The 22,995-nt window shown below is 31.9% G+C and overlaps 11 protein-coding genes across 11 annotated transcripts; 4 read left to right on the forward strand and 7 right to left on the reverse strand.

Annotated features, from left to right (window-relative positions):
- Nucleotides 1-510: 510 nt before the first annotated feature.
- prpf38b (PRP38 family protein) lies at nucleotides 511-2,115 on the forward strand (the record flags this gene model as incomplete). Its single annotated transcript, XM_020573204.1, has 4 exons — nucleotides 511-602; nucleotides 683-741; nucleotides 1,014-1,254; nucleotides 1,344-2,115. 4 exons carry the CDS (start codon nucleotides 511-513, stop codon nucleotides 2,113-2,115), a joined length of 1,164 nt encoding a protein of 387 aa, XP_020437321.1.
- A 315-nt stretch (nucleotides 2,116-2,430) lies between these two features.
- PPL_02213 (hyaluronan/mRNA binding family protein) lies at nucleotides 2,431-5,361 on the reverse strand (the record flags this gene model as incomplete). Its single annotated transcript, XM_020573205.1, has 7 exons — nucleotides 2,431-3,273; nucleotides 3,446-3,468; nucleotides 3,556-3,579; nucleotides 4,038-4,115; nucleotides 4,868-4,899; nucleotides 5,227-5,289; nucleotides 5,354-5,361. 7 exons carry the CDS (start codon nucleotides 5,359-5,361, stop codon nucleotides 2,431-2,433), a joined length of 1,071 nt encoding a protein of 356 aa, XP_020437322.1.
- Nucleotides 5,362-5,716: 355 nt separating this feature from the next.
- Nucleotides 5,717-7,776, forward strand: shkB (SH2 domain-containing protein; the record flags this gene model as incomplete). Its single annotated transcript, XM_020573206.1, has 2 exons — nucleotides 5,717-5,932; nucleotides 6,004-7,776. 2 exons carry the CDS (start codon nucleotides 5,717-5,719, stop codon nucleotides 7,774-7,776), a joined length of 1,989 nt encoding a protein of 662 aa, XP_020437323.1.
- Nucleotides 7,777-8,195: 419 nt separating this feature from the next.
- On the reverse strand, nucleotides 8,196-8,528 carry PPL_02215 (uncharacterized protein; the record flags this gene model as incomplete). Its single annotated transcript, XM_020573207.1, has 2 exons — nucleotides 8,196-8,201; nucleotides 8,307-8,528. The coding sequence occupies 2 exons, from the start codon at nucleotides 8,526-8,528 to the stop codon at nucleotides 8,196-8,198; spliced, it is 228 nt and encodes a 75-aa protein (XP_020437324.1).
- A 451-nt stretch (nucleotides 8,529-8,979) lies between these two features.
- Nucleotides 8,980-11,590, reverse strand: psmD10 (ankyrin repeat domain-containing protein; the record flags this gene model as incomplete). The annotated part of the gene is made up of 4 exons (XM_020573208.1): nucleotides 8,980-9,158; nucleotides 9,209-9,303; nucleotides 10,552-10,588; nucleotides 10,912-11,590. The coding sequence occupies 4 exons, from the start codon at nucleotides 11,588-11,590 to the stop codon at nucleotides 8,980-8,982; spliced, it is 990 nt and encodes a 329-aa protein (XP_020437325.1).
- Nucleotides 11,591-11,991: 401 nt separating this feature from the next.
- Nucleotides 11,992-15,880, reverse strand: isw (myb domain-containing protein; the record flags this gene model as incomplete). The annotated part of the gene is made up of 5 exons (XM_020573209.1): nucleotides 11,992-14,499; nucleotides 14,588-14,809; nucleotides 14,892-15,006; nucleotides 15,056-15,173; nucleotides 15,283-15,880. The coding sequence occupies 5 exons, from the start codon at nucleotides 15,878-15,880 to the stop codon at nucleotides 11,992-11,994; spliced, it is 3,561 nt and encodes a 1,186-aa protein (XP_020437326.1).
- A 250-nt stretch (nucleotides 15,881-16,130) lies between these two features.
- PPL_02218 (uncharacterized protein) lies at nucleotides 16,131-17,513 on the reverse strand (the record flags this gene model as incomplete). Its single annotated transcript, XM_020573210.1, has 3 exons — nucleotides 16,131-16,144; nucleotides 16,450-16,514; nucleotides 17,095-17,513. The coding sequence occupies 3 exons, from the start codon at nucleotides 17,511-17,513 to the stop codon at nucleotides 16,131-16,133; spliced, it is 498 nt and encodes a 165-aa protein (XP_020437327.1).
- Nucleotides 17,514-19,267: 1,754 nt separating this feature from the next.
- PPL_02219 (trafficking protein particle complex subunit 5) lies at nucleotides 19,268-20,155 on the forward strand (the record flags this gene model as incomplete). Its single annotated transcript, XM_020573211.1, has 4 exons — nucleotides 19,268-19,431; nucleotides 19,563-19,747; nucleotides 19,841-20,019; nucleotides 20,054-20,155. 4 exons carry the CDS (start codon nucleotides 19,268-19,270, stop codon nucleotides 20,153-20,155), a joined length of 630 nt encoding a protein of 209 aa, XP_020437328.1.
- A 112-nt stretch (nucleotides 20,156-20,267) lies between these two features.
- On the reverse strand, nucleotides 20,268-20,902 carry PPL_02220 (bL34 family ribosomal protein; the record flags this gene model as incomplete). Its single annotated transcript, XM_020573212.1, has 2 exons — nucleotides 20,268-20,434; nucleotides 20,509-20,902. The coding sequence occupies 2 exons, from the start codon at nucleotides 20,900-20,902 to the stop codon at nucleotides 20,268-20,270; spliced, it is 561 nt and encodes a 186-aa protein (XP_020437329.1).
- A 314-nt stretch (nucleotides 20,903-21,216) lies between these two features.
- Nucleotides 21,217-21,723, reverse strand: dph4 (diphthamide biosynthesis protein 4; the record flags this gene model as incomplete). The annotated part of the gene is made up of 2 exons (XM_020573213.1): nucleotides 21,217-21,331; nucleotides 21,410-21,723. 2 exons carry the CDS (start codon nucleotides 21,721-21,723, stop codon nucleotides 21,217-21,219), a joined length of 429 nt encoding a protein of 142 aa, XP_020437330.1.
- Nucleotides 21,724-21,912: 189 nt separating this feature from the next.
- Nucleotides 21,913-22,588, forward strand: PPL_02222 (uncharacterized protein; the record flags this gene model as incomplete). Its single annotated transcript, XM_020573214.1, has 4 exons — nucleotides 21,913-22,077; nucleotides 22,155-22,217; nucleotides 22,299-22,342; nucleotides 22,450-22,588. 4 exons carry the CDS (start codon nucleotides 21,913-21,915, stop codon nucleotides 22,586-22,588), a joined length of 411 nt encoding a protein of 136 aa, XP_020437331.1.
- Nucleotides 22,589-22,995: the final 407 nt, after the last annotated feature.

Raw genomic sequence — 22,995 nt, forward strand, 5'->3', positions numbered from 1 at the left:
TACTATAATAACTATAATTAAACATTATTACTTTAATATTAACAATGATTATATAATAACTAATTAATATAGATCCAATTTTTATCAGGTCTATACTATTTAACTTGATTAACATGATTATAGACATCCATTAACTTGTTTAACATGATTATAGATTAAGTAGCTTGTGACGTGATTGATGAAGATCATTTATTTCATTTTTGAGTGCTTTTTGATTTGATTTTAGCTAAACAATGTTGTTAATCTAATTTAATTGTAAATATTATATTTATCTCTCATTATTATTTGTTGATTGTCATTGGCGAAACTTTAAACAACGAATTTTGATTGACGAAAATTATTAAATTAAACACCAAACACTTTTTTTTTTTTTTTTTTGAACAAACTAAAAATACAAAATTTGCAAACAAATAAAAGTAAACATATTAGTGATATATATTAATAGATAAATATATTCACTAAAAAGGGTAACATCATTATTATATTTTATATATATCAAGCAATAGAAAGATGTCACTTGAAGTACATGGTAATAAGAGTATGAATTTGGATCAGATACTTCTGACCAATATACAATCCTCACAGTATTTTAAGAGTTTATAGTATGTATAAATAAATAATAAATAATAAATATATAATCACTTTAATCAATTAACACTAACATTACTATTATTATTTTTAGTAATTTAAAAACATATCATGAAGTTTTAAGTGAAATCAATAATCACGTTGAATATCTTTGTAAGTATCATACGATTGGATGACCGCGGTGATAAAAAATATACCTTTATGGTTTGATATTATATATTATATGATAACAAATATAGTTTTGAAATCACAAACAAACAAACAAACAAACAAACATTATTAAAATGCCTTGATTTGAATTGCCAATGGCTTGTAAGAAAGACCTACTACTTCTTGAATCTATCTACTTTTCTTATTTTTAAAAGTATCTCTAATTAACGAATGTTACTAACCATATTTGATCAATTGAATAATAATAATAATAGGTCCATATATACCAAATACAAAGACGCCATCCAGTGCATATTGTCTACTGTTCAAATTGTACACTATGAAGATGACAGAGAATCAAATGAATGGTATAGTCACACACGACTCACCCTTTGTAAGAGCTGTTGGATTTCTCTATCTCCGTTATTGCTTTCCACCTGCCAATCTTTGGTCATGGTGGGGAGAGGCTCTCGGTGACCAGGAAACTATTAAAGTTACACCAAGAAGTGATCCAATGTATGTATATATTCAAGTAATTGTTAATTAACAATAAATAATGAAATAAAGTTACTAATATTTAATTGTTATTCTATTTTTAATTATAGAACTGTCGAAGAACTATTGATACAGCTAGTAAGAGAACAAAGATTTGCAGATACAATACTACCTAGAATACCAGTCAAGGTTATGAAAGAGCTAGAAGACAAAATATCAGAGTACGAAAAGGAAGTGGGTTACACCATAGGCAAGAAGGACAATGGAAAGCAAAACAACAACAACAACAACAACTACAGAAACAACAGTGCTGGTGGAAGAGACAAATTCAGTGAAAAGAGAAACAGCAGAGATAGAGACAACAGAGATAGATACCACAACAATAATAATAGCAATAGAGATAGATATGATGATAGAGACAACAGAGATAGAAATAGAAACAACAGATACGATGATAGGGACAGATATGACGATAGAGACAGAGATAGAAACTATCGTGATAGATATGACGACAGAGATAGAGATAGAGACAGATATGATGACAGAGATAGAAACAGAGGTAGTAGTGGTTCTTACAAAAGAAGTAGAAGCAGAAGCAGAAGTAACAGTCGTGACAGATACAATAACAGAGACAGCAGAGACAATAGATATGATGAGAGAGATAGAAAAAGAAATAGATCAAGTCGTAGCAGAAGTAGAAGTAGAAGTAGGGATAATGAAAGAAATGATAATCAACAACAACAACAACAACAATCGTCATCAACTACAACTACTACCAACAACAATAACAATAGCAATAACAATCAACAAGAATCAGAACAACTTAAGAAACTACGTGAGCTATACGGTGCCACCTCTAACCAAGTATCTTTAGATAATTAAAATTACTTTACTCTATACTAACAATAAAAAAAAAAGTATTTAAATATCACATATTATCACAGTTATTATTTCTTTTCTTTTTTTTTTTTGATTTTATTTTAGATCTAATTGTATATCTCTTAATTATAAATAATTTAAATGTATTGTTTTTTTTTTTTTTTTTTGGTATTATATATATATTTTTTAAATTTATTATTAATAAACTTTTTTGTAACAAAAAAAAAGAATCAAAGATAAAAATACCAATTCTTCTCTAACTTTGTTTGATTTCCCCCACTACTGTTTACTTGTTTAGAATTATGATTGTCTTCAAGTTTAAGCCTTGAGCTCTGGGAAGTCGGTTGAGGTCAATTCTGGGATCTTCTTGTTCTCAGTCTTGCTGGAGACTTGCTTTTGTCCCTTTCTTGGTGGCTTGTTGCTTGATTGGATCGATGGCTTAGTTTCCAAACTGATGAGAGTCTTCTTTGAGTTTTTCTTTTCCTTGGCGGCAGACTTGGTGGCGGACTTGACGGTTTCCTTTTGGATTGGAGCGTACTCTTCCCATTGGTTGGTCTCACCCTCACCGGCTTGTCTGAGCTTCAATGGTTGGACTTGTGGAGCCTCAGCTTGTTGTTGCTTTTGGTACTCTTCCAAGGTGATGTTGGTGTCCTTTGGAGCTTGAGTCTCGGCGGTCTCAGTGGTGGCGGCGACGGCGGTGGCGGTCTCCTCGGTGGTCTCAGTGACGGCGACGGCAGCCTCAGTGTTTTGGACTTCTTGAGTTTGTGAACCCCAGTTACCCTTACCGGCACCTCCCTTCTTGACTTCACCGGCTGGTCTACCAGTACCAGACTTACGGTCGAATTGACGTCCACGTGGAGCACCAGAGGCGTCGGTACGTGGGGTACGGGTGTGTGGCTTACTGTCTCTCTTTGACGAGGACTTTTGGAAGTCTTCACCTTGAACCTCAGTTCTTGGCTTACGCTCAGTCTTACGCTCACCGTTGACACGGGCTGGCTTGTCTCCCTTGACAACCTTGCTTTCAGCTGGCTTCTTCTCAGCTTGGGCTGGCTTCTTGGCAGCAGTGACTGGTGCCTTGGTGGCTGGCTTAACATCCTTTACGACCTTTTCTTGTGGCTCTTCATTGTCGTCTTGAAGAAGATCGAAAAGGTTCTTGCTCATCTATAAATTTTTAATTATAATTATCTATATTAATTTCTTGCTGTTCAAATATAATCTAGTTGCTTGGTGTAATAGAATCTCTTTATACATGACAATGACAATCTTATCTTAAGATCTAACTAACAAATACTATAAATATATAAACAAAAAAAAAAAAAAAAAAAACAAATACTACAATCTCTTGATGTGATAGTACTATTCTTTTGTTGTTGTTGTGTTGTTATTATTATTATTATTCATATCTGAATCTGAAAACTATTAAATATCTTAATAACTAAATACTTTGATTCTGATTTTCATTTGATACTTTATGTATAGATTGATTATAGATGTGTAGATATATAGTATTGTATTGAATACATATTCTATTATTATTATTGATATTATTATTTATTATAAACAAATAATTTTTATTTATTTGTTTATATTATTATTATTTTATTTTATTTTTATAACTAATTTTGATAAAGCTAAATAAATAAACTAAATAGATATTCAATATAGTATATAGTAGTAGTGTATAGTATAAAATGTAGAGTATATTATGTGTTTGGGCAAAAGTTGAAAGTTATGCGATTCGTCTGTGGTGGCGAATTTTGGGTGAGACAACATTGTATCCTGTATCCTGTTATTGTCTATCTGGTGGGTTATTGATTCTTTGATGAGATATCCCTAGTGTATCCTGTGTATCTCATTGAATGCAGTAGATTGATATATGCCATGTATAAGAGATTCTACTTGTTACTCATAACTGCTATACTTACTTTCTAACTGTGTATATGTTGGAGAGGAAATGGTTACAATGATAGAGGAAATTCTACTATGAGGAAGGGAGACCCACTCTAAAAAAATATTTTGGTTTTTCACTGAGTGAGTGTGCCAGAATTTTTTCGAGCGGTTTCAGGGGGAGCGTTCACCTCGCACCGCCATCTTCCAGAGGAATTATTCAATTCGACAACACACCTTAAAATAATACCAAAATTTATTATTTTTTTTAAAAAAAAATTTTCACTCCAAACATTGTTTTTTGATATTTTTTTTTTAATAATTTTTTTATTTTTAATTTTTTACAGAGAGCAAGGCGAGACAATCCAAACGAGAAGTCGCCTATTGGCCAATAATGATGTGCACACATGTCTCAAGAATAATAATGAGAAGATAAGAAGAAAGGAGAATAGGATGGTTCTCAGAGTTAAGATGCTTTGATTAAAAAAAAAAAAAAACAACATTGCAGATTTATTTTATCTTAGTTGATATTAGTAATTCTTATAATATTTTATTTGTTCAGCAACGAGGCCATATTTCTGACTTGATTTGGTTTTTCATGTTCATTTAGTTCACAATTTGTCAAAGAGTTATATGTTTTAACATAATTATGTAATCATAATAATCATAATATTATCAAACATTTCTTCTATATAGTAAAATAAAGATTAAAAAATGTTGATTGTGCATTGAAAATGAGAAAATAATTTTAATTGATTTAAGACTTTTTTTTTTTCTAAGAGGACCAATAATCATTACACCTTTTAATTTTTCACAAAAATTTTTGTTTTTTTTTTGTTTTTATTGCAAGTTTTTTTTTTTAACAAACTATTTTTGTAAGGCTTTTTGACAGGTTGAAAACTTATATAAATATATATATAGATAAATATAATTACTTTAGCTAGCTATATCAGTAGATATTGTAATATTAATAATTATAGAATTAGAAAAGAAAAAAGTAAATATCGAAATCAATAGAGCGAGTTGCGCTGCGTGTTCTAAATTGTCAGAAATATAAATATTGTTACAGTGTTGTACATGTCATTTAATTTGTTTTAATAGAATAAAATTCAAAGAATGGAAAAGGTATTCTAAAGGTTTAATTCAATACTTTGGATATTTGTTTTTTTTTTTTTTTGTATTTTTTTTAAAAAAATAAATATTAATTAAATTTAAAACAGATATTACCCCCACATAACTATTGTTAAATTAATATTCAATTGTTGTTGGTTGTCACCACTACCACTACGACTACTAAAAAATAAAACTTTTTATAACTATCGATTTTATTTATTTATAATTTTTAGATTCATACATACACATTTTGGTCTTCATACATACACTTGCACACTTGCACATTTGCACATACACACACAAACAAGAACCAACCTACCCATTTTCATTATCTTACTTTTACTTACTTATACTGGTTGTTTTGTTTGTTTGTTTGTTTTTTAATTGTTCTTTTTTAATTGTTTTTTTTTTTAGGATATTTATTCTAACTTCATTCTTTTTTTTTGTCGCACTTTTTAATTTTGTTTGTTGATTGGTTTTTTTATTAATATTTTATTTATCTAAATATATTATATAGTTAAATTTCAAAAGTTAATAAAGTATAGGAGGGATCATTGTAATATAAATAAAAAGTGGTATATAGATATAAACAAGCGAATATAGAATGAGTAGCACCAATTCAATTGATAAACTCGAAAAGTCAATTTTAGCAGCACAAGAAGAGATCAAGGCATTGGAATCAAGACAAGCATCAACCGATGTCGAAATCAATAGCCTTATCGAGTTGGCCATCTCTCACAGATCGTCACCTGTCAACAAAGAACGTTTAAATTCATTATTTACTTCATCCGTAAGCTCAAATCAATCAATCAATCAATCAGTCAATCAATCAATCACAATAGATCATTGAATTAATTAAGTTTTGATTTATTGTTATTATTATTTTTGTAGATTCAAGATTTAAGAGCGAAAGCATCAAAGATTCAATCGGTTATATCGTTGAAACAAGAGTTGGTAAATTGTTTGATAAATACAGAGCAACACGATCGTGCACAGGACATATGGAATCAGTTGAGAGAGAGTTCCTTCAAGCTTTCACCCAACGGTTCAAAGGATGTCAATACTACTTCGGTCACTGTTGCCTCGGATGCAGTAGTGCAGTCGAATTCACCAGATACTTCGTCGATCACTAGCAGCGCAGCGAGCGGATTGGAAGATCTCTCGATCAAGGAGGAGGAGAAGGAAATCACAAAATGGGAAATCGACAAACAGGACATCATTATCAATCGTGATGCCAAGATCGGTGCCGGTGCATTCGGTTCGGTCTTCAAGGGATCGGTGCGTGGCAAGGAAGTAGCCATCAAGAAACTTACACAGCAGTTCTACGATGAAACTGTGCTCAATGAGTTCCGTAAGGAGGTCTGTCTCATGACCAAGTTGCGTAATCCTCATTTGCTGCTTTTCATGGGTGCCTGCACCACCCAAGGAAACTTGAGTATCGTCACAGAGCTCATGCCCAAGGGTTCGGTACACGCGCTCCTCAAATGTAAAGAGGACAGTGCAGACTTTATAGATTTTAAACGTGCCATTCTCATTGCAAGAGACACATCGCTTGGAATGAACTGGCTGCATCTCTCGTCGCCACCCATTCTGCATCTCGACCTCAAGCCAGCCAATCTTTTGGTAGACAACAACTGGGTTGTCAAGGTTGCCGATTTCGGTTTGAGTAAGATCAAGAAGGAAGGTAAATCATCGGGACAAGCCGGTTCACCTCTATATATGTCACCAGAGATGCTGCTAAACAGAGAGTACGACGAGAAGAGTGATGTCTACTCATTCTCGATGTTGCTATGGGAGATGCTCACAAAGTTGGAGCCATACAACGGATTCTACAAAAACTACAACGATTTGGTCGATGGTGTCACCAACAAGAAGAATCGTCCAACACTCAACGAAAACTGGGGACCACGTTTGAAGGATCTGCTGATTCGTTGTTGGGACCACCTCCCAAATCGTCGTCCTTCTTTCGAGGACATCACTCGTCAGAAGCTTTTGGATCATATTTTGATTGAGGGTGTACTGAGCGATGGAAACGCCCGTCAGTTCTGGACACACAACTTCCTTGGACGTGAGGAGATCACTTGGAATCAATTTTACACATCGTTCTGCACATCATTTGGTGTCGACATGAAGTCGAATCCACAGGACTGCCTAAAGATCAAGTGTTTGAAGTTGCTGTTGGTTTCGATCGATTCAGAGTCAGTAAAGATTGAAGATTTTGGAAGATTTTTAGGATGGTTCGGACCATTGAACTCTGGTAACGAAGTTTTGGAGCGTGTTTTGTCGGTGTGCTCACTCAAAGGTTTCTTGGGTGAGACTTCATCAAAGAACGTTATTCAGTTCCTCGCCAACAAGAAGTCCGGTACCTACATCGTTCGTTTCAGTAGTACCGATCCAGGTTGTTACGCACTCTCCTACGTTTCAAAGAATAAGGATATAGCACATGCCAAGATCATCCATAAGCCAGGACACGGTTACATTCATATGGGTGGATCCACTCACTATCCATCATTGGATGAACTCATAAAGAACACCGGTAAGCTTCTTGGACTCAAAGATCCATTCGAAGGTGGTCAGTTCTATGCTTTAATTTATGCATCAAAGAATCCACAAACCAACCATCCACCAGCATATGTAGCTGTTGCTCCATCTCGTAAAGTTTAAAATTTAAATTCAATAATAATAATAATAATAGTAATACACTGCAATATAAATTAAAAATACAAAACAAAACATATGTACAATCCAAACAAACAAAAAAACAACAATAACTAAATTTGGTTAATCAAAACTTAAACTAAAGTTGATTAACAAATTTAATAAAAACTGAACCAAAATGGCTAGTGGTTAACATACCTAACTATCAAACAAACCATAGAATCGATATTAAATAAATAATACATCTTTATTCAACTACGAATATAATTCGTTGCTTTCAAAATGAATTGTTGATATTTTCAATTCCTTTTTTTCTATATGTTTTTTTGTAAAGATAATTTTTTTTTTTGTTTTTTTTTTCCTTTAAGCTAATTACATGATTGTACAACACTGCTTTCCTCCTGAAGATGCTGCTTTTTTTGATTTTAATTCTAAATATTGCTAAAATATTTTGAAAATTGTGTGGAAAATAATAATAAAAAAAAATGTTAGAAATTGTTTGACTTCAAATTGGTATATAGCAGTTTTCTACATACGGCTGTTGTTAATCCATCGAAAGAAGAGAGTAGTTGATTCTCTTGTAATTGTTTTTTAGCGTCTGGTAAATATAGACCAATATCTGGTGCTGGATTTACATTGATGGCTTGTCCAATGGCAGCGATGGCCTCTTGTACTGTAAGTGAGCTGTCCAGTCTCAAAGTTTTATAAATTACTGGATAATCGGGTGGAAACTTAATTCTAACTTGTAATGTCGACATTATTTTGAAGAAAAAATGTTATATATGAATGGTTGGTTGTTGGGTGATGTTGGAACTGGGATTGTTTGAAATAATCTTTGAACAAATTGGAATTTTATATATCCGACAAAAATTGGATATATAATTTAGAAATGTGATAAATAAATAAATAGAAGACGATCTAAGTATACTGTGTAAAATAAAAGTTTTCTGGTTAGTTCCTTCTTTCTTTTTGTTTTTTACTTTAAAGTTTTTAAAATTGTTGTTGGTTTGGTTGGTTGGTCTTGGAAATTTTTTTTAAAATTTTGAGATAAAAATGAATGCTGATCAGAAAAGATTGATTAAAATAACAAATAATATAATAAATATAAAAATAGATAGAGACAAGTTATTAAATTTATCAACAACAAGAATAAATTCAACAGAATAGGAAGAATAGTAAAAGGAGGAACAAATATATAGTAATTTTTTATTAATAAAGTGACGATGGTACTGATGTTGTTGTTGTTGTTGGATTGATTATAGTTATTGATTGTTGTTGTGCAGTATCAGAAGCAGCAGCAGTATTAGTGTTACATACACAGTAGATAACCACAGCACTACAAACTAAACTCAACCAAATCAAAAATAAACAAACAAAATAAAAACTAACTAAATAAACTAAAAAAACAAACTAAACTAATGAATGATTTTGATGTTACAACCAACAACACAATCAACAACAACAGCAGCAGAAGCAGAACATGATGAATGAAATATGAGTATATGAGTTAACCAAACATTATTAATGAATTCACTTGTGATTTGAAAATAAGATTTATTTTTTTATCAACTATTTGACTGTGTGGTGTTTGATTTTAATGTGATTTATATTTTATGTCTGATTGGTATTGAGAGAGTGTGTTAAGTTACTCGGAACAACAACAATAATGAGGGAGAGAAGAGAGAATTGAATTTTCATATTTAAACCACAAATTTAAATAATTCATCAAACAAATACACACAAAAACACAAACACATCACACATTCCAATCAAAAAAAAAAAACCACATTGATCAAACCCAACTCTAAATATATATTTACTTTTTTTTTAAACCATATTATTTAGTTTAAAAGTGTGTATGAATTACAATTAAAATATATGTTTTAAATGATAATGATATGTGGAGGATTCTGATGATTGAATTTAAACACCAATTTTAAAATGAGTACTATGTGTTTTGTTGTAAAGATTTTCTTGGATCATAACAACAAAGATATAAAATGTGCCAATAAACCAAACCATACCAAACCAACAGCTATTTTATACTTTTTTTTTTTTGTTTGCACTATGTTTTTTTATGACAACTACTTTTAAATAATATAAAATTTTTGGTTAAATTTTAATTTTAGAGATAGATTATTTTGATATATGAATAAATAATAAATAAATAATGATTAATAATTAATAAATAATAAATAAAGAGTTTAATTTTATAAAACTATAAAGAAAATGATTGAAATCCTTTAAGCTATTTTAAAATAATTGGATAAAGTTGGGTAATCCTTTTTTGATTCATTATTAAAACCCTTTTTTAACATTCTAATAATGAGTTTTTTTATGTTTTTTTTTTTGCTCATCAATAAAAAAAACACCGATCGAGATCTGGTATTTTTTTTTATTTTCAAAGGTTTGAATCACACCAAAACAAACCACTTGGATACCAAAAAAAAACATGAAACAATTGTTGAACTGATGGTGATCCAGTTGGCATCCCCTCTAAAACTGTGCTCATATGGTGTGTTTGGTTAGAGTTCTCTCTCGAACACAGTTATATAAATATCCAGATTAATTGCAAAATAAAATTCAATCAAGACATACACCACCCTTTTTTTCTTGAAAGGGCAAATCAATGTGTAACCGGTGTGTGTACAGTGGAATACTTTTTCCGATGATCATTTACTTTACACATTTTATTTGTTTTCTTTGGATTTATATTCTAGTGTAATGAACAAGTTTGGAGAAAGAAAAAGTAAAAGAAAAAGTTGAGAGTTAGTTAGTTACAAGGTTTGAGACCAGGTGGAGATGAAAACTACAATTTCTAAAAATATCAATTTGTCTTTAAATCTGACCAATCATGATTTACACACACAAACCACACAACAATGGTCTTTAAATAACCTTATATATTTATGGTTTTTTGGTTTTGTTTTTTTTACTTATCAGCACAAAATTTTGCTATTTGTTTGATCACTAACTAGTATTCAAGTTTGATGTGGTGTTGGAGTTGTGTGTGTGTAATCTAATCGTGATTTAACTGATTCATTGATTAGCTAATTGCTTCGATTAACTGATCAGGTGAGGTGGTGATGAGCGTAGGTGAGATGAGATGACAATGATCATTAAACAGTGTTAAACACATACCATCTATAATATATTTTATACTGTTTCCTGCCAATTGGTAGGGTTTCTTTTGTTCGTTATTTTCCATTGTAAAGTCAGCACCGAGCGATAGAAGCAGATGCACCACCTCGTCAAAGCCATACATACATGCAATGTGTGCTGCTGTGTCGCCTTCGACGTTGGTTGAATTGATGTCGTTCTTCTCGGAACTCACGAGACGCTCGATGATCGCAGTGTTACCGATTGCAGCGGCACGGTGAATTGGTGCGCTGCCTGTGTCATCCTTTCTGCTCTTTGCACCGTGTTGCAGTAGGAGATCGACGATGTCCGACTTTCCCTTGGAGGAAGCGTAGTGTAGAGGTGTTCGCTTCGAGTCGTTCTGACAGTTGGCGTCGGCACCGTTCTCCAGAAGCAGCTTTGCCATGTGAGCGTGACCACAACTGACAGCACTCAAAAGTGGAGTCCATCCACCATCATCACTTGTATTTACCGATTGTTTACATTCATTGATAAGATATTGTACTATTACTATTCGACCATTCGATGCTGCCCAATGCAAGAGAGTTCTCTCATCTTCATCGACATCCGATGGTTTCATTCCATCTTGCTCTATAAACTTTTTGAGTTGGTCCAAATTACCATCTTTGGCAGCTTGAAACAAATCATCTTTTTTCGTTTTACTAAAGAATGGATTTGACATTTCTATCTATTATATATATTAATTTAACTTTGTTTTTTTTTTTTTTTGAAAATATTAGTGAAGTTGTTTTTTTTTAATTTGTTTAATTTATTTAATTTTATTTTTTTATATTAATAAATTATTGGGCGAAATTTGAATCTTGGTTAGTTGTTATAAAAAAATAAAGAATAGAATATAACTTATCGATAGATAAAAAAAAAAAAGGTTAAAGAAGTTCAAAATAAAGTTTCACGTTCTCATTTACCATTACATATTAAAAAGTTATAATATGTTTTATACGATTGCAGTTGGTTAATAAATGATTGTCAGAATGCTGTTTGTTAATATTTTTAAAGATATTTAAATAAATTTATTCTATGACATTAAATTTGTGAAAGTTTGGTTATAAATAGACTATTTATCTATTTCTTTGATGATGATGATGATTTACTGCTTGAGGAGGAGGAGGAAGAGGTTGACTTTGATTTAGAGGAGGTTGAGGTTTCTTTTAACTTTTTCTTTGGTGGAACATCTGGAACTGATTTTTCATCCTCAGAGTCAGAGTATTTCGATCCGTTCAATGACTTCTTAGCAGCTACTGATGAATCTTCACTTTGTTCACTCTTTCTCTTTAATTCCTTATCTTTCGATGATGATGATGATGATTTAGAGGAACTCTTCTTTGAGGAAGAATCCTTCTCTTTTTCTTTTTCCTTACTCTTCTCTTTAGTATCCTTTGATTTATCTTTCGACTTTGATGATTTCGATGAATCTTTCTTTTCTTTCTCTTTCTTTTCTTTCTTCTCTTCTTTTTCCTTATTTTCTTTCTCTTTTTTCTTTTCTTTCTTCTTTTCTTCCTTTTCCTTTTCTTTCCTCAGTCTCTCTGCTTCTTTGACACGCTCCGCTTCGTCTTGTTCCTCTTTGATGATATATTTCAAGAGTATATCGCATCTAGCCTTGAGTTCCTGTGGTGTTCTGGTTTGGATCAGCCAATCGAAACGGAACTGTGGTGCCTTACGAATCTCTTCTTTCAATTCATCCCAAGCACCGTAACCAAGTTTCTGCATCATGCAAACCAAGAAGGTATCTTCATCGCTGTTGTAGGTCTTGTTCTTCTTGATACCATACTGAATCTTGAGTTGTTGCCATGGATTCTTGTATTGAGCGACCTTTCGGTCGAGTGCTTCAATAGTCTCCTTATACTTCAAGAGACGCTCTTCACCCTTTTCTATTCTCGATATCAACTTCTCGTATTCCGCTACCTCCTTGTAACGCTTCCAAAACACGTTGGAGTAGTCTTGAACTTGCTTGGCGGTCTTGTCCTCCATGTTATCGGCGATGGTATCATAGGCTTTTCTGCCGTAGAGTTCACAACCACGAATAAAGTTTCTAAAGTCGACTCTGTTCCAATCGGCAAATCCCGAGGGCAATAGCTTCTCCTTGAGTGCCTGTTCGTCTTCGGTGAGATCACCAAAGTCTGGCTCTGGCTCCTCTTTGTCGTCGCCATCTTTGGCGTCTCCTCCGTCCTGCTTTTCGTCCTTCTTATCGTAGTACTCGCATTTAGCATTGTAGGCATTCATCTCCTTCTGCAACAACTCAACAAGACGTGGAGCGTAGAATTGGAAATCGTGAGTGACTGGCTGCTTGGGTGGCTTGAACTTTCTCTCCTTCTTCTCCTTCTTGACTGGATTCTTATTGGGAGCGATACCGATGCTCTTCATATAGTCTTCGTTAAGCTCGATCGGCTTTCTCTCTCTCTTGAAATTCTCACCCCAGAAATTGGTGGTGAAGTGTTGTGCCTTGTAGTCGACACCGTCGAATTGGTAGAGATTACCATCGGATGTGAATTTAATTGGATTGGTTGCAAGATCCTTAAGTTTATCGGTGACCAGCTTGGTCTTCTCTTCACCCTTCTGAAGGATGCTGTCAATGTCCTCGTCGGTGATAGAAGAGTCTTTGCACTTGAAGATGTCGTCGGCACCGAAACGAATCATTGACAACAGCTCCTCGGGATTGGCCGACTTGTTTTGTTCGACAAGACGACCCTGTTGAATGACAACGGCATCGAGTTGAAGCTTGAGCTCTGCTTTTTCAACCATTTTCTCCTCCATTGAACTCTCAGTGACGAAACGATAGACAGTGACAGGCTTGGTTTGACCGATACGATGTGCACGATCCTGAGCCTGAAGATCCATCTGTGGATTCCAATCGCTGTCAAAGAGAATGACAACGTCGGCGGTGTTCAAAGTGATACCCAAACCACCGGCTCTAGTAGTGAGAATGAATACAAAGTGTTTTGAACCCGGTTCGTTGAACGATTCGATGTAGTTCTCACGAGTTTGCGAGTCGGTAGAACCGTCGATTCTGCAGTACGAGTAGTCGCGGTACAACAAGTAGTCCTCGAGAATATCAAGCATTCTTGCCCACTGCGAGAAGATAAGAACTCTAGAACCACGCTGCTTAAGACGACCGAGCAGCTTGTCGAGCAACACCATCTTACCACTGTTGTTAATGAGATGGTCACCTGTAGTGTAAGGCTGCTCTTCGGCACCGTCAAAGAGATACGGATGATTGCATGCCTTTCTTAGCTGCATGCAGATATTCAGTAGTTTGACACGACCAGAGCTACCCTTGACACCGACACCGTGCAACGCTTCAAAGTCTTTGCTTAACAGACGTTTGTACCACTCACGCTGCATAGCAGACAGACCAACGTACAGCTTTATTTCCTTCTTTGGTGGCAGTGACTTTTCCACCTCTGACTTGAGACGACGCAACAAGAACGGTCTCAATACTTTATGAAGTTTATCGATGACTTCCTGTTGATTCTCGGTTTGCTCTAAATTGAACCAACGATCAAAGTCATCACTCGATGAAAATACATCTGGTAATAAAAAGTTTAGTAATGCCCAAAGTTCATGCAAGTTATTCTAATTGATTGTGATTGATTGTTAGTGTTAATATATTAGGAAATGAATGAATGATTGATTGATTGATTGTATTGTATTGACTACTTACTTGTAAAGGAGTACCAGTAATTAATAATCTAAATTGAGAGTTGAAAAGTCTGACACCTTTGGAGAGTACTGAATTTTCATTCTTGATTCTATGTGCTTCGTCGATGATGATGTATCTCCAACTGAACTTCTTAAAGACAGATTTATCCTTGATAACCATTTCATAGGTGGTAACACAAACGTCGAATTTCTTATGTACCAATTGTTCTGTTTTAATTTTTTGCTATTAAAAATAAACAAAATTAGATAGTGTTTTTTTATAGATAGATAGATAGATAGATAGATTGCTTGTAAATGTAACTTACTCTTTCTTGTTTCTCACCATGGAATTTGACAACTCTTAAGGATGGACACCAATTTTTAAACTCTTTACACCAACCAGAGAGAGTAGATTTAGGAGCGATAATTAAATGTGGACCTCTAATACCTTTATATTCAGAGAGATATCCCAGCAAAAGAGATAGTCTGCAATGTCTTTCCAAGACCCATCTCATCCGCCAGAATACCATTGATACCTCTCTCATACAATTGAATCAACCAATTCAATCCATAGATCTGATAATCTCTCATAACACCATGTTTAATATCTTGAAGTAATAATATAGTGGTGAAAAAGAAATAAGAAAAAGATAAGTTAGTTGATTGATTGGATTAATGATGATTTGTAAATGAAAGTTGTTTTGATAAAACACATACAAGGTGGATTGGTTGTAAAGAAATTGAATGAATGTGGTGCTTCCTCATCGATTGCTTCCTTCATGATTTCATCGTCTTCCTCTTTCTCGGTGATGGTACCACGTTTGGTGGGTGTGGAATGGATGTCACCGTTCTTTTTCTTTTTGGGTTGCGAGCTGCTGTTCGATACGAAATGAGAGTAGATTTCGGTACGTTCCAAGAGGAACTTCAATCGGTCCTTCTGTGATTTGTCTTTGTCGGCTTGGAGTTGTTCACGCTGTCTCTTTTCGAGTTCTGAAAGCTGCTTCTTCTGTTCGTCTTTCAACTGCTTGAGACGATCCTTCTCGAGTTTGATCGCTTCGATACGCTCCTTACGCTGCTCCTCTGTTTCGTCACGGTTCTCCTCCTCGTCGTCGTCATCGTTGAATGGCAACGGTTGGTCGTCTTCATTGTTGTTTTCATTGGCGTCGTCGTCTTCGTCCATAGCGGCGGCAGCAGCTTCCTCGACTTCACTCATGACTTCATCTTCCTGTTCATCGTCATCCTTTGAAGTAATACTTCTAATAACAGGTGAATTGGTCAATGATCCACGTTCACTATTATTTCCAGATGATGACATATTATCAAACTTCTACTTTCTTCTTAATAATAATAATAATAATATGAAAATAATGAAAAAATTAAATGTTACAAAAAAAAAAAAAAAAAAACTAAACTAAACAAAAACTAAAAACTAAAAACTAACAAACAATTTTATATATAAATAAAGTTATATTATATATATATTATTATTATAACAGTATAAAATGTAAAAATAATATTTTTTTTTGAATTCCTTTTTTGTAAATTAACTAACTAAAGGAAATAAATTAAAGATTAATTACTAACAAAAAAAAAAGACTATAATTATAATAATAGTTATTATTATTGTTGTTGTTGTTTGTTGTTGAGTTTGTTGTGAAGAGAATGGATGAATGTTGTCGAAACAACTTTAATGAAGTAAAAAATTTTGTTTTTTTTACCGCACTCCTGAATAATTTTTTATATTATTATTAATTTTTGTTTTTTTCCAATAATTCGATAGTCCATTCCTATTGAACCTAACCAATTATTACTATATTATTACCAACAAACGGTCCATTTAATCTTAAATGTGATCGGTTAAAGAAGTATCTCATCAAAAAATACTAAAAACTCTACCTAGATCATCTAAATCAATGATTTCCAGCTTTTCATAGTTTGATTCACCATTTCTTTATAAAAGATGCTTAAATATGACTAATGATCATATAAATATAATGATTTAACTTAGTACTACCATATAAATTCAATAGCTCATCCATCAATTAAAATTAAATGATCGTTAAGAATTTGTTTAACAATATTTTTGAGATTTTTTTCATTATTTTTTTCAAGTGAGCCAATATTAATATTGGAGGTATAAGTACTGACTAATTACTTGTATCTCTCTACCTTAAAATAGTTAAGATTTAATTCAACAAATAATAATCAAAAAAGTTATTTATAAACCAGTTTGGTTAAATTTTAAATAATTTCTATTGTTTATTAATAATTAATTGAACTTCAATAAATTTAAATGAAATTAATTTAAAATTCAAAACAAAAACGGACGGATCCGTTTATTACTACTACAAATTAATTAACATAGATTTGCAAGGAGTAGAAGGTGGTTTGCATTTTTAGTTTTATAAAAAGGGGATTTATTTATTTAATCATTTTATTTATATATATATATATATGTTGTGTTGTAGTATTTTTAATTGTTATTATTATGTTTTTGTTTTTGTTGGGGGAGTGGAATAACTAATTTACTCTTTCATTTCGTTGTCCTTGGCGATTTGGTCGAGTTCGGCATCCAATTCCTCTTTGGTTGGGGTCTTCTCCTTCTTGAAACGACCTCCACGTCCACCACGACCACCACGAGATCCACCACGACCACCGAAACGTCCACCACGCGATCCACCACGACCACCTTGGGGTCTACCACCGGCATGTGAACGTCCACCACGGTCTCCACCAGAGTGCGAACGTCCACCGCTTGGTCTACGGTCTCCACCGTCACGGGTGATGGTAACAGAGGTTGAACCACCGGATCTCTTCTTGAAGCCTGGCGAGCTGATTGCAACCTTGGTGTCCTTCATCTGTGTGAAACGATCGTTCAAAGTACCGGAGGCACTTCCACTTCCACCGACGATAACACGACGACCTCCCCTGTTGAATGATGACGACATTTTTCGATTATATATATTTGTAGTAGGGTTTTAAAATACAGAGTAGTAGTGATTGCTATGTTATTATGGAGATAAATTGGAAAGGGAAGGAAGGTGTGAGTCTACAGATTCTATTGTTTATAAATCATTATTATCATCATCAACAACTAACTAACTAACTAACTAACTAACTAACTCGAAATCGCAATCATCATCACATTTAAATATATTCAACAACTAACTAAATATCGCAACTAACTAACTTTTCAATTCCGAAACTGATCTCAAAACAAATATTAATAGAATAGTTATTGGAAAAACAGAACTAATTTAACTGGCAACATTTGATTATACTATCTTTGTTTGGTGTGATTGTTTTGTTGGTTTGTTTGTTGATTGCGTTGGTTGATTGTTGTTGTTGTTGTTGTCATTCAAGCTGTGAAAACGGCCAAAATAAAATAACAAGTCGGAGAGTCTCCTTCTTTCTTCTTTTTGTTGGTTGGTTGTTGCTGTTTGTATGTTTGTTTGATTTATTGAACAGTATATATTCAATAGGATAGATGTAACCAATCTATTTTGAATGGGGTGGGAAGCATATGTGAGGAGAGGTAACTCTCGGGTGAAAAAAAAAGGAAAGTAGGCTATATTAAGAGTAACCACCCCTGTTGCCGTCGCCACCGCACCGACCATATCCAAAGATGATCGAATTTGATTTGATTAGATTTATCTAGATAAATCCCACCAAAACATGTCGCTACATAGTCATGTAACAACAATCAACTCGCTACGGTGTTACAAAGAGTGAATTCTTGATAGACAGCACTGTCATCACATCCATTCACTTTTTTTTTTTTAATGAAAGTAGAACATTCTACGTTTCATACTAACATTGTTTTTACAAAAAAAAAAATAAAAATAAAAAAGCAATTGCTTATCGTTGTTGTAGTAGTTGTTATTGTTGTTGTTGTTGTTGTTGTAAATTAATAATAACAATATTGTATTATTATTTACTTCTATTATTTAGTATCTACCTTTTTAAATTGTGATTTGTTTTATTATTATTAAAATATCTATATAATATGATAACTAAATTATATGGCTAAGATATGATATAATATATTTTTAGAAGTGAAAATTATAACTATATATATAGGTTTGTATATAAATAAAATTGATTTAAACAGTTAGTTTATTTAAAAAACAGATAATAATATTGTGTTGTGAGAACAAAAATAATAAAATTAAATTTTGAAATTTGTTAATTTTTTTCAGTTGGAACTTTTTCATTTTGATTTTTTCAATTTTAGAAATTTTTTGTGTTGAAAGGTTAATTTCAAATATTGATATGATCATTTCTCTCTTTAAATAATAATATTAATTCATATAATATATGTCTTATTTTAATCTATTATTTGAGGTTTTTTATTTCTCGCTGGATTTTTTTGAGTATCTTTATCTTGTTCAGTTTCTTTTTTATCATATAAAATTAATAAAAAATAGAAAAAATTTATCATAAAACAACATCAATTCTTCTTTGATATTTAATTCAGTTTATAATTGATATCTATTTCTTGAAACATTGTTTGTTTGTTTGACAATCTAAAAAATAATCATATTAAAAAAAGAGGAAAAGATTATTTTTTTTTATCATTTTAAAATTTTTGTTTCAAAAAAAAAAACGTTACCAACAAATTATCATTAATTTATTATTAGATCAATAAAAGTTGATTCATTTATATATATCTGTTTATTATTATTCAATATATAATATATAGATGGCAACCAATTTCAATGTTAATAAGAATGCAGTAAATATTGTAGATAGACCACTCTCAAAGGGTAAAACAGAGATCAATCTAAGTTCGTTTGCCTTTCTATTCTCAGAGCTAATTCAATACTCACAAGATAGAATTAAAGCTGGTCATGAATTAGAGAAAAAGTAATTATTACCATCTATCTATATATCATTCACTATAGTAGTGATTTGTTTAGTTTAGTTTGTTGTAAAGTTAATTAAGTTTGTTAATTAACATAACATAACATATTCATTTATTTTTTGTTTTTTAAAAGATTATCAGATATAGGATTTTTGGTTGGAACAAGAGTATTGGAATTGCTAGTGGTACGTGAGAAGAATGCAAAGAGAGAGACTAAACTGCTGGGAATACTATCATTCATACATTCAACCGTATGGAAAGCACTGTTTGGAAAGCAAGCTGATTCACTTGAGAAGAGTACCGAAGCTGATGATGAATGTATGAATGATTCTTTAAATCTTCTAATTCTTCTGGATGATAAGAAACGAAACTAACTAACTAGCTAACAAACTAATGATTCAATTTTTGTAGATATGATATCCGATGCAAATATGATTGTAAATAAGTTTATTTCATTACCAAAGAATCTAAGTAGTTTAAATTGTGCTGCTTTCGTAGCAGGTATAATAGAGGGTATCTTATGTAGTGCTGAATTCGTAAGTAATTTAAAATTGCAAATCAAAAACATTGATAAACATTGGTTAACTAATGTTTGTTTTTGTATGTTTATTAACTTTTTTATAGCCAGCAAGAGTAACAGCTCACAATGTAGCTGTAGAAGGAAAGAAATTCCCTAAAACTGTAATATTAATTAAATTCAATCCTGAAGTCATTCCAAGAACTTAAATAATTAAAAGAAATAAATAGCAACACGACATTGTTTTTTTTTTACTTTTTTATACTATTATTGGTTTGTTTTATATATATTAAATATTTATTGGTTTAGTTGTTGTTGTTGTTATGCAGATAGTGAGTTTCTTCCCTTTTGTATTCTGCTGACCAAAACTCTTCTACCACCCTTTGATGACAATCTGTGGAGGAATCCATGTCTTCTCTTTCTAATAAGGACAGATGGTTGATAGGTTCTCTTTACACATTCGATTCCATCTTGTTCTTGTTGTTCTTCTGTAAATAACAATTGGATTAGTTAAATTTGTTGTAGTGTGGTTGTTGCATATGCTTGTTGTTTATGTACATACCAACGATATTCAAAGTTGAAGGTTGATCTAAAAATGAAGATAATCTGTATGGTTGGAGGGATGGTGCCGATAATGAGGCAATGAGTGGGTCTATTTCGAGAGGCGATGGTGCAATGGTGATTTCACAGTCATCGTCGAATCCAATTGCATCGCTATCGTCGTTTATATCAATGTTACTATTGATTGATGTAGATTCTTGCAAGTTCATCATCATCATTCCATTTAATATGTTTCTGTTGCTGTTATTATTAAAACGAATACTATTGTTATTGAAATTTATATATGATAATGGTGATGATGCTGATGATGACTGTGATGATGGTGAAAAAGTAGATGCTGATGAAAATGGTGATACAATTTTACTGATTTGATTTCTACATAATGTAGAAATCATCTTATTTGAATTCATCAACATATTTGATACAATATAATAATAATAATAATAATTAATATAATATAAAGATATGAGAGGCTGTTGTTACAAAAACATGTGCTTTTTTGATCGTTTTTTTCAGTTTCCAAAAAAAAAAAAAAAAAAAAACAAAAACAAAATTTTTTTTTCAGTTTGAACAAATTTTTTTAAACAAAGCTTTGAATTATTAATGTCAGTTGGAATGCATGACGGAATTCATTAATTAACACAATTGAACAAAGTTATGTTTATTTACTTTGAAAATTAGTATGTAAAAGTTGTGTCGTTTCCTAGTTTTATGGTTGGATTGCGTCATATAAAACTTTGATAGTCAGAGAACAGTTTTGACAGGATGCAATCTCTTCACCATTCTCAAGTTGACTTTCGTCGATTGTGTATTGTCCATTACATCTATAAATAAATAAATTAATTAAAATTATGAGTTGGTAACATGTTTTATAATTATTGATCAAATTAATTGAAACTTACCTGCATGGGTATGAAAATTGCGATAGATCTTCGTTGTATTCCATATCATCGAGATCGACTTCATCTGAAATCGAATACTTTTGTCTTTGATTTTCTAGTAGATAGGCATCGTATTTTGATCTGTTCTCTGGATCTCTTAGGCATTCCCATGCCTGTTGAATCTTTTGAAACATATCTATATCAACAACGTCATGTTGTTGTTCCGATAAAACCAGTTTATCAGGATGATACAACAATACTTTTGAACTGAATGCCTTCTTTATATCTTTGTAATCAGCATTGACTTCAATACCTAATATTTCGTAGTGATTCATCTCACCATTGATTGATTATCTCTTAATATATATTATTATCAATCTCCTCCTTGAATACGAGAAAAAAAAATAAAAATAAAAAATAAAAAGTCAAATCAAGAAAAGTTTTTTTTTATTTTTTTTTTTTATCATATTTAAAAAACTGAACAACTTAATTAAAGATATTTATTTATTCATTTAATATTAAATATGAGTCAGACATATTCAAATTCAGGTTCAGCAAGTTTAGTAACAGCATCTTCAACACATATCGAGGATCCATCTTTAGGTGTGAAGAAAGAATTGACAGAGAGTGGCGAAGTTATCATTACAGAGTTGGGTAAATCAATAAAATCATTGATAAAACATTCAAATGTACATGAGGTACTGTATATATATAAATAGACTGATACTAATTACATGGTTATACTTATACTCAAACACTACAATAGAATATGTTAGCAATTTGTAAGGCTTTTGCACAACATGAAGTTAATGTAATGCAAACTGATGATGTAAGTAAACATGTTTAATATCTATACAAATTGAATATAATTAACAGTTAGATACTTGTATCATACACACATATCATTTAGATGATAAATCAAATGAATTCATTATCAAAAGAATTAAATCAACAGTAAGCAATTATTATTGGATTTTGATAAAACTAAATCTTTAGAAAGAGAGAGTGTCTAACAATTTATTATCAATGCAATTTCTGCTCAATTTATTTCAAATATATAGAGTCAATATATTAAGTAATTCATTGAAATGTTTGGATAGTATAAATTATGCAGTGGTCGATGTAAACAAAACAGCACATTCATTTACAACTAGTAATAAGAATCTAAGTTCACCTACATCTTTGACAGACTCAAAATGAATGTGGTCATTACGGTCAGCTTGCTTGTGTAAACTAATAATAGTAATAATAATTGTAAATAAAATATTTTAATTAAATCAATTCATATGATCAACAAATTATGTAATCACAAATAATGTGATTTCACATCGTCGGGATTTTGAGCATTTTTAGTTGATCATTAATTTAGACCTGGTTGCTCAGTCATTACCCCTTGCTTTCCAAACAATAATTTTTAATGAAATTGAAAAAAAAAAACGAAATAGTAACGAGAAAAATTTAAAAAATAAACAACAACCATGAAGCCAACAAAAAAATAAAATAAAATTAAAAAATTCGAAAAAAAAATATAAAAAAACAAAAAAAAACGATATTTGATTTTAGTTTTCGTCTTGGTGTATTGCATTTGCGAGTTTCAACAAAAAAAA

This window comes from Heterostelium album (assembly GCF_000004825.1).
Source record: "Heterostelium album PN500 unplaced genomic scaffold PPL_scaffold2, whole genome shotgun sequence".
NCBI lineage: Eukaryota > Evosea > Eumycetozoa > Acytosteliales > Acytosteliaceae > Heterostelium > Heterostelium album.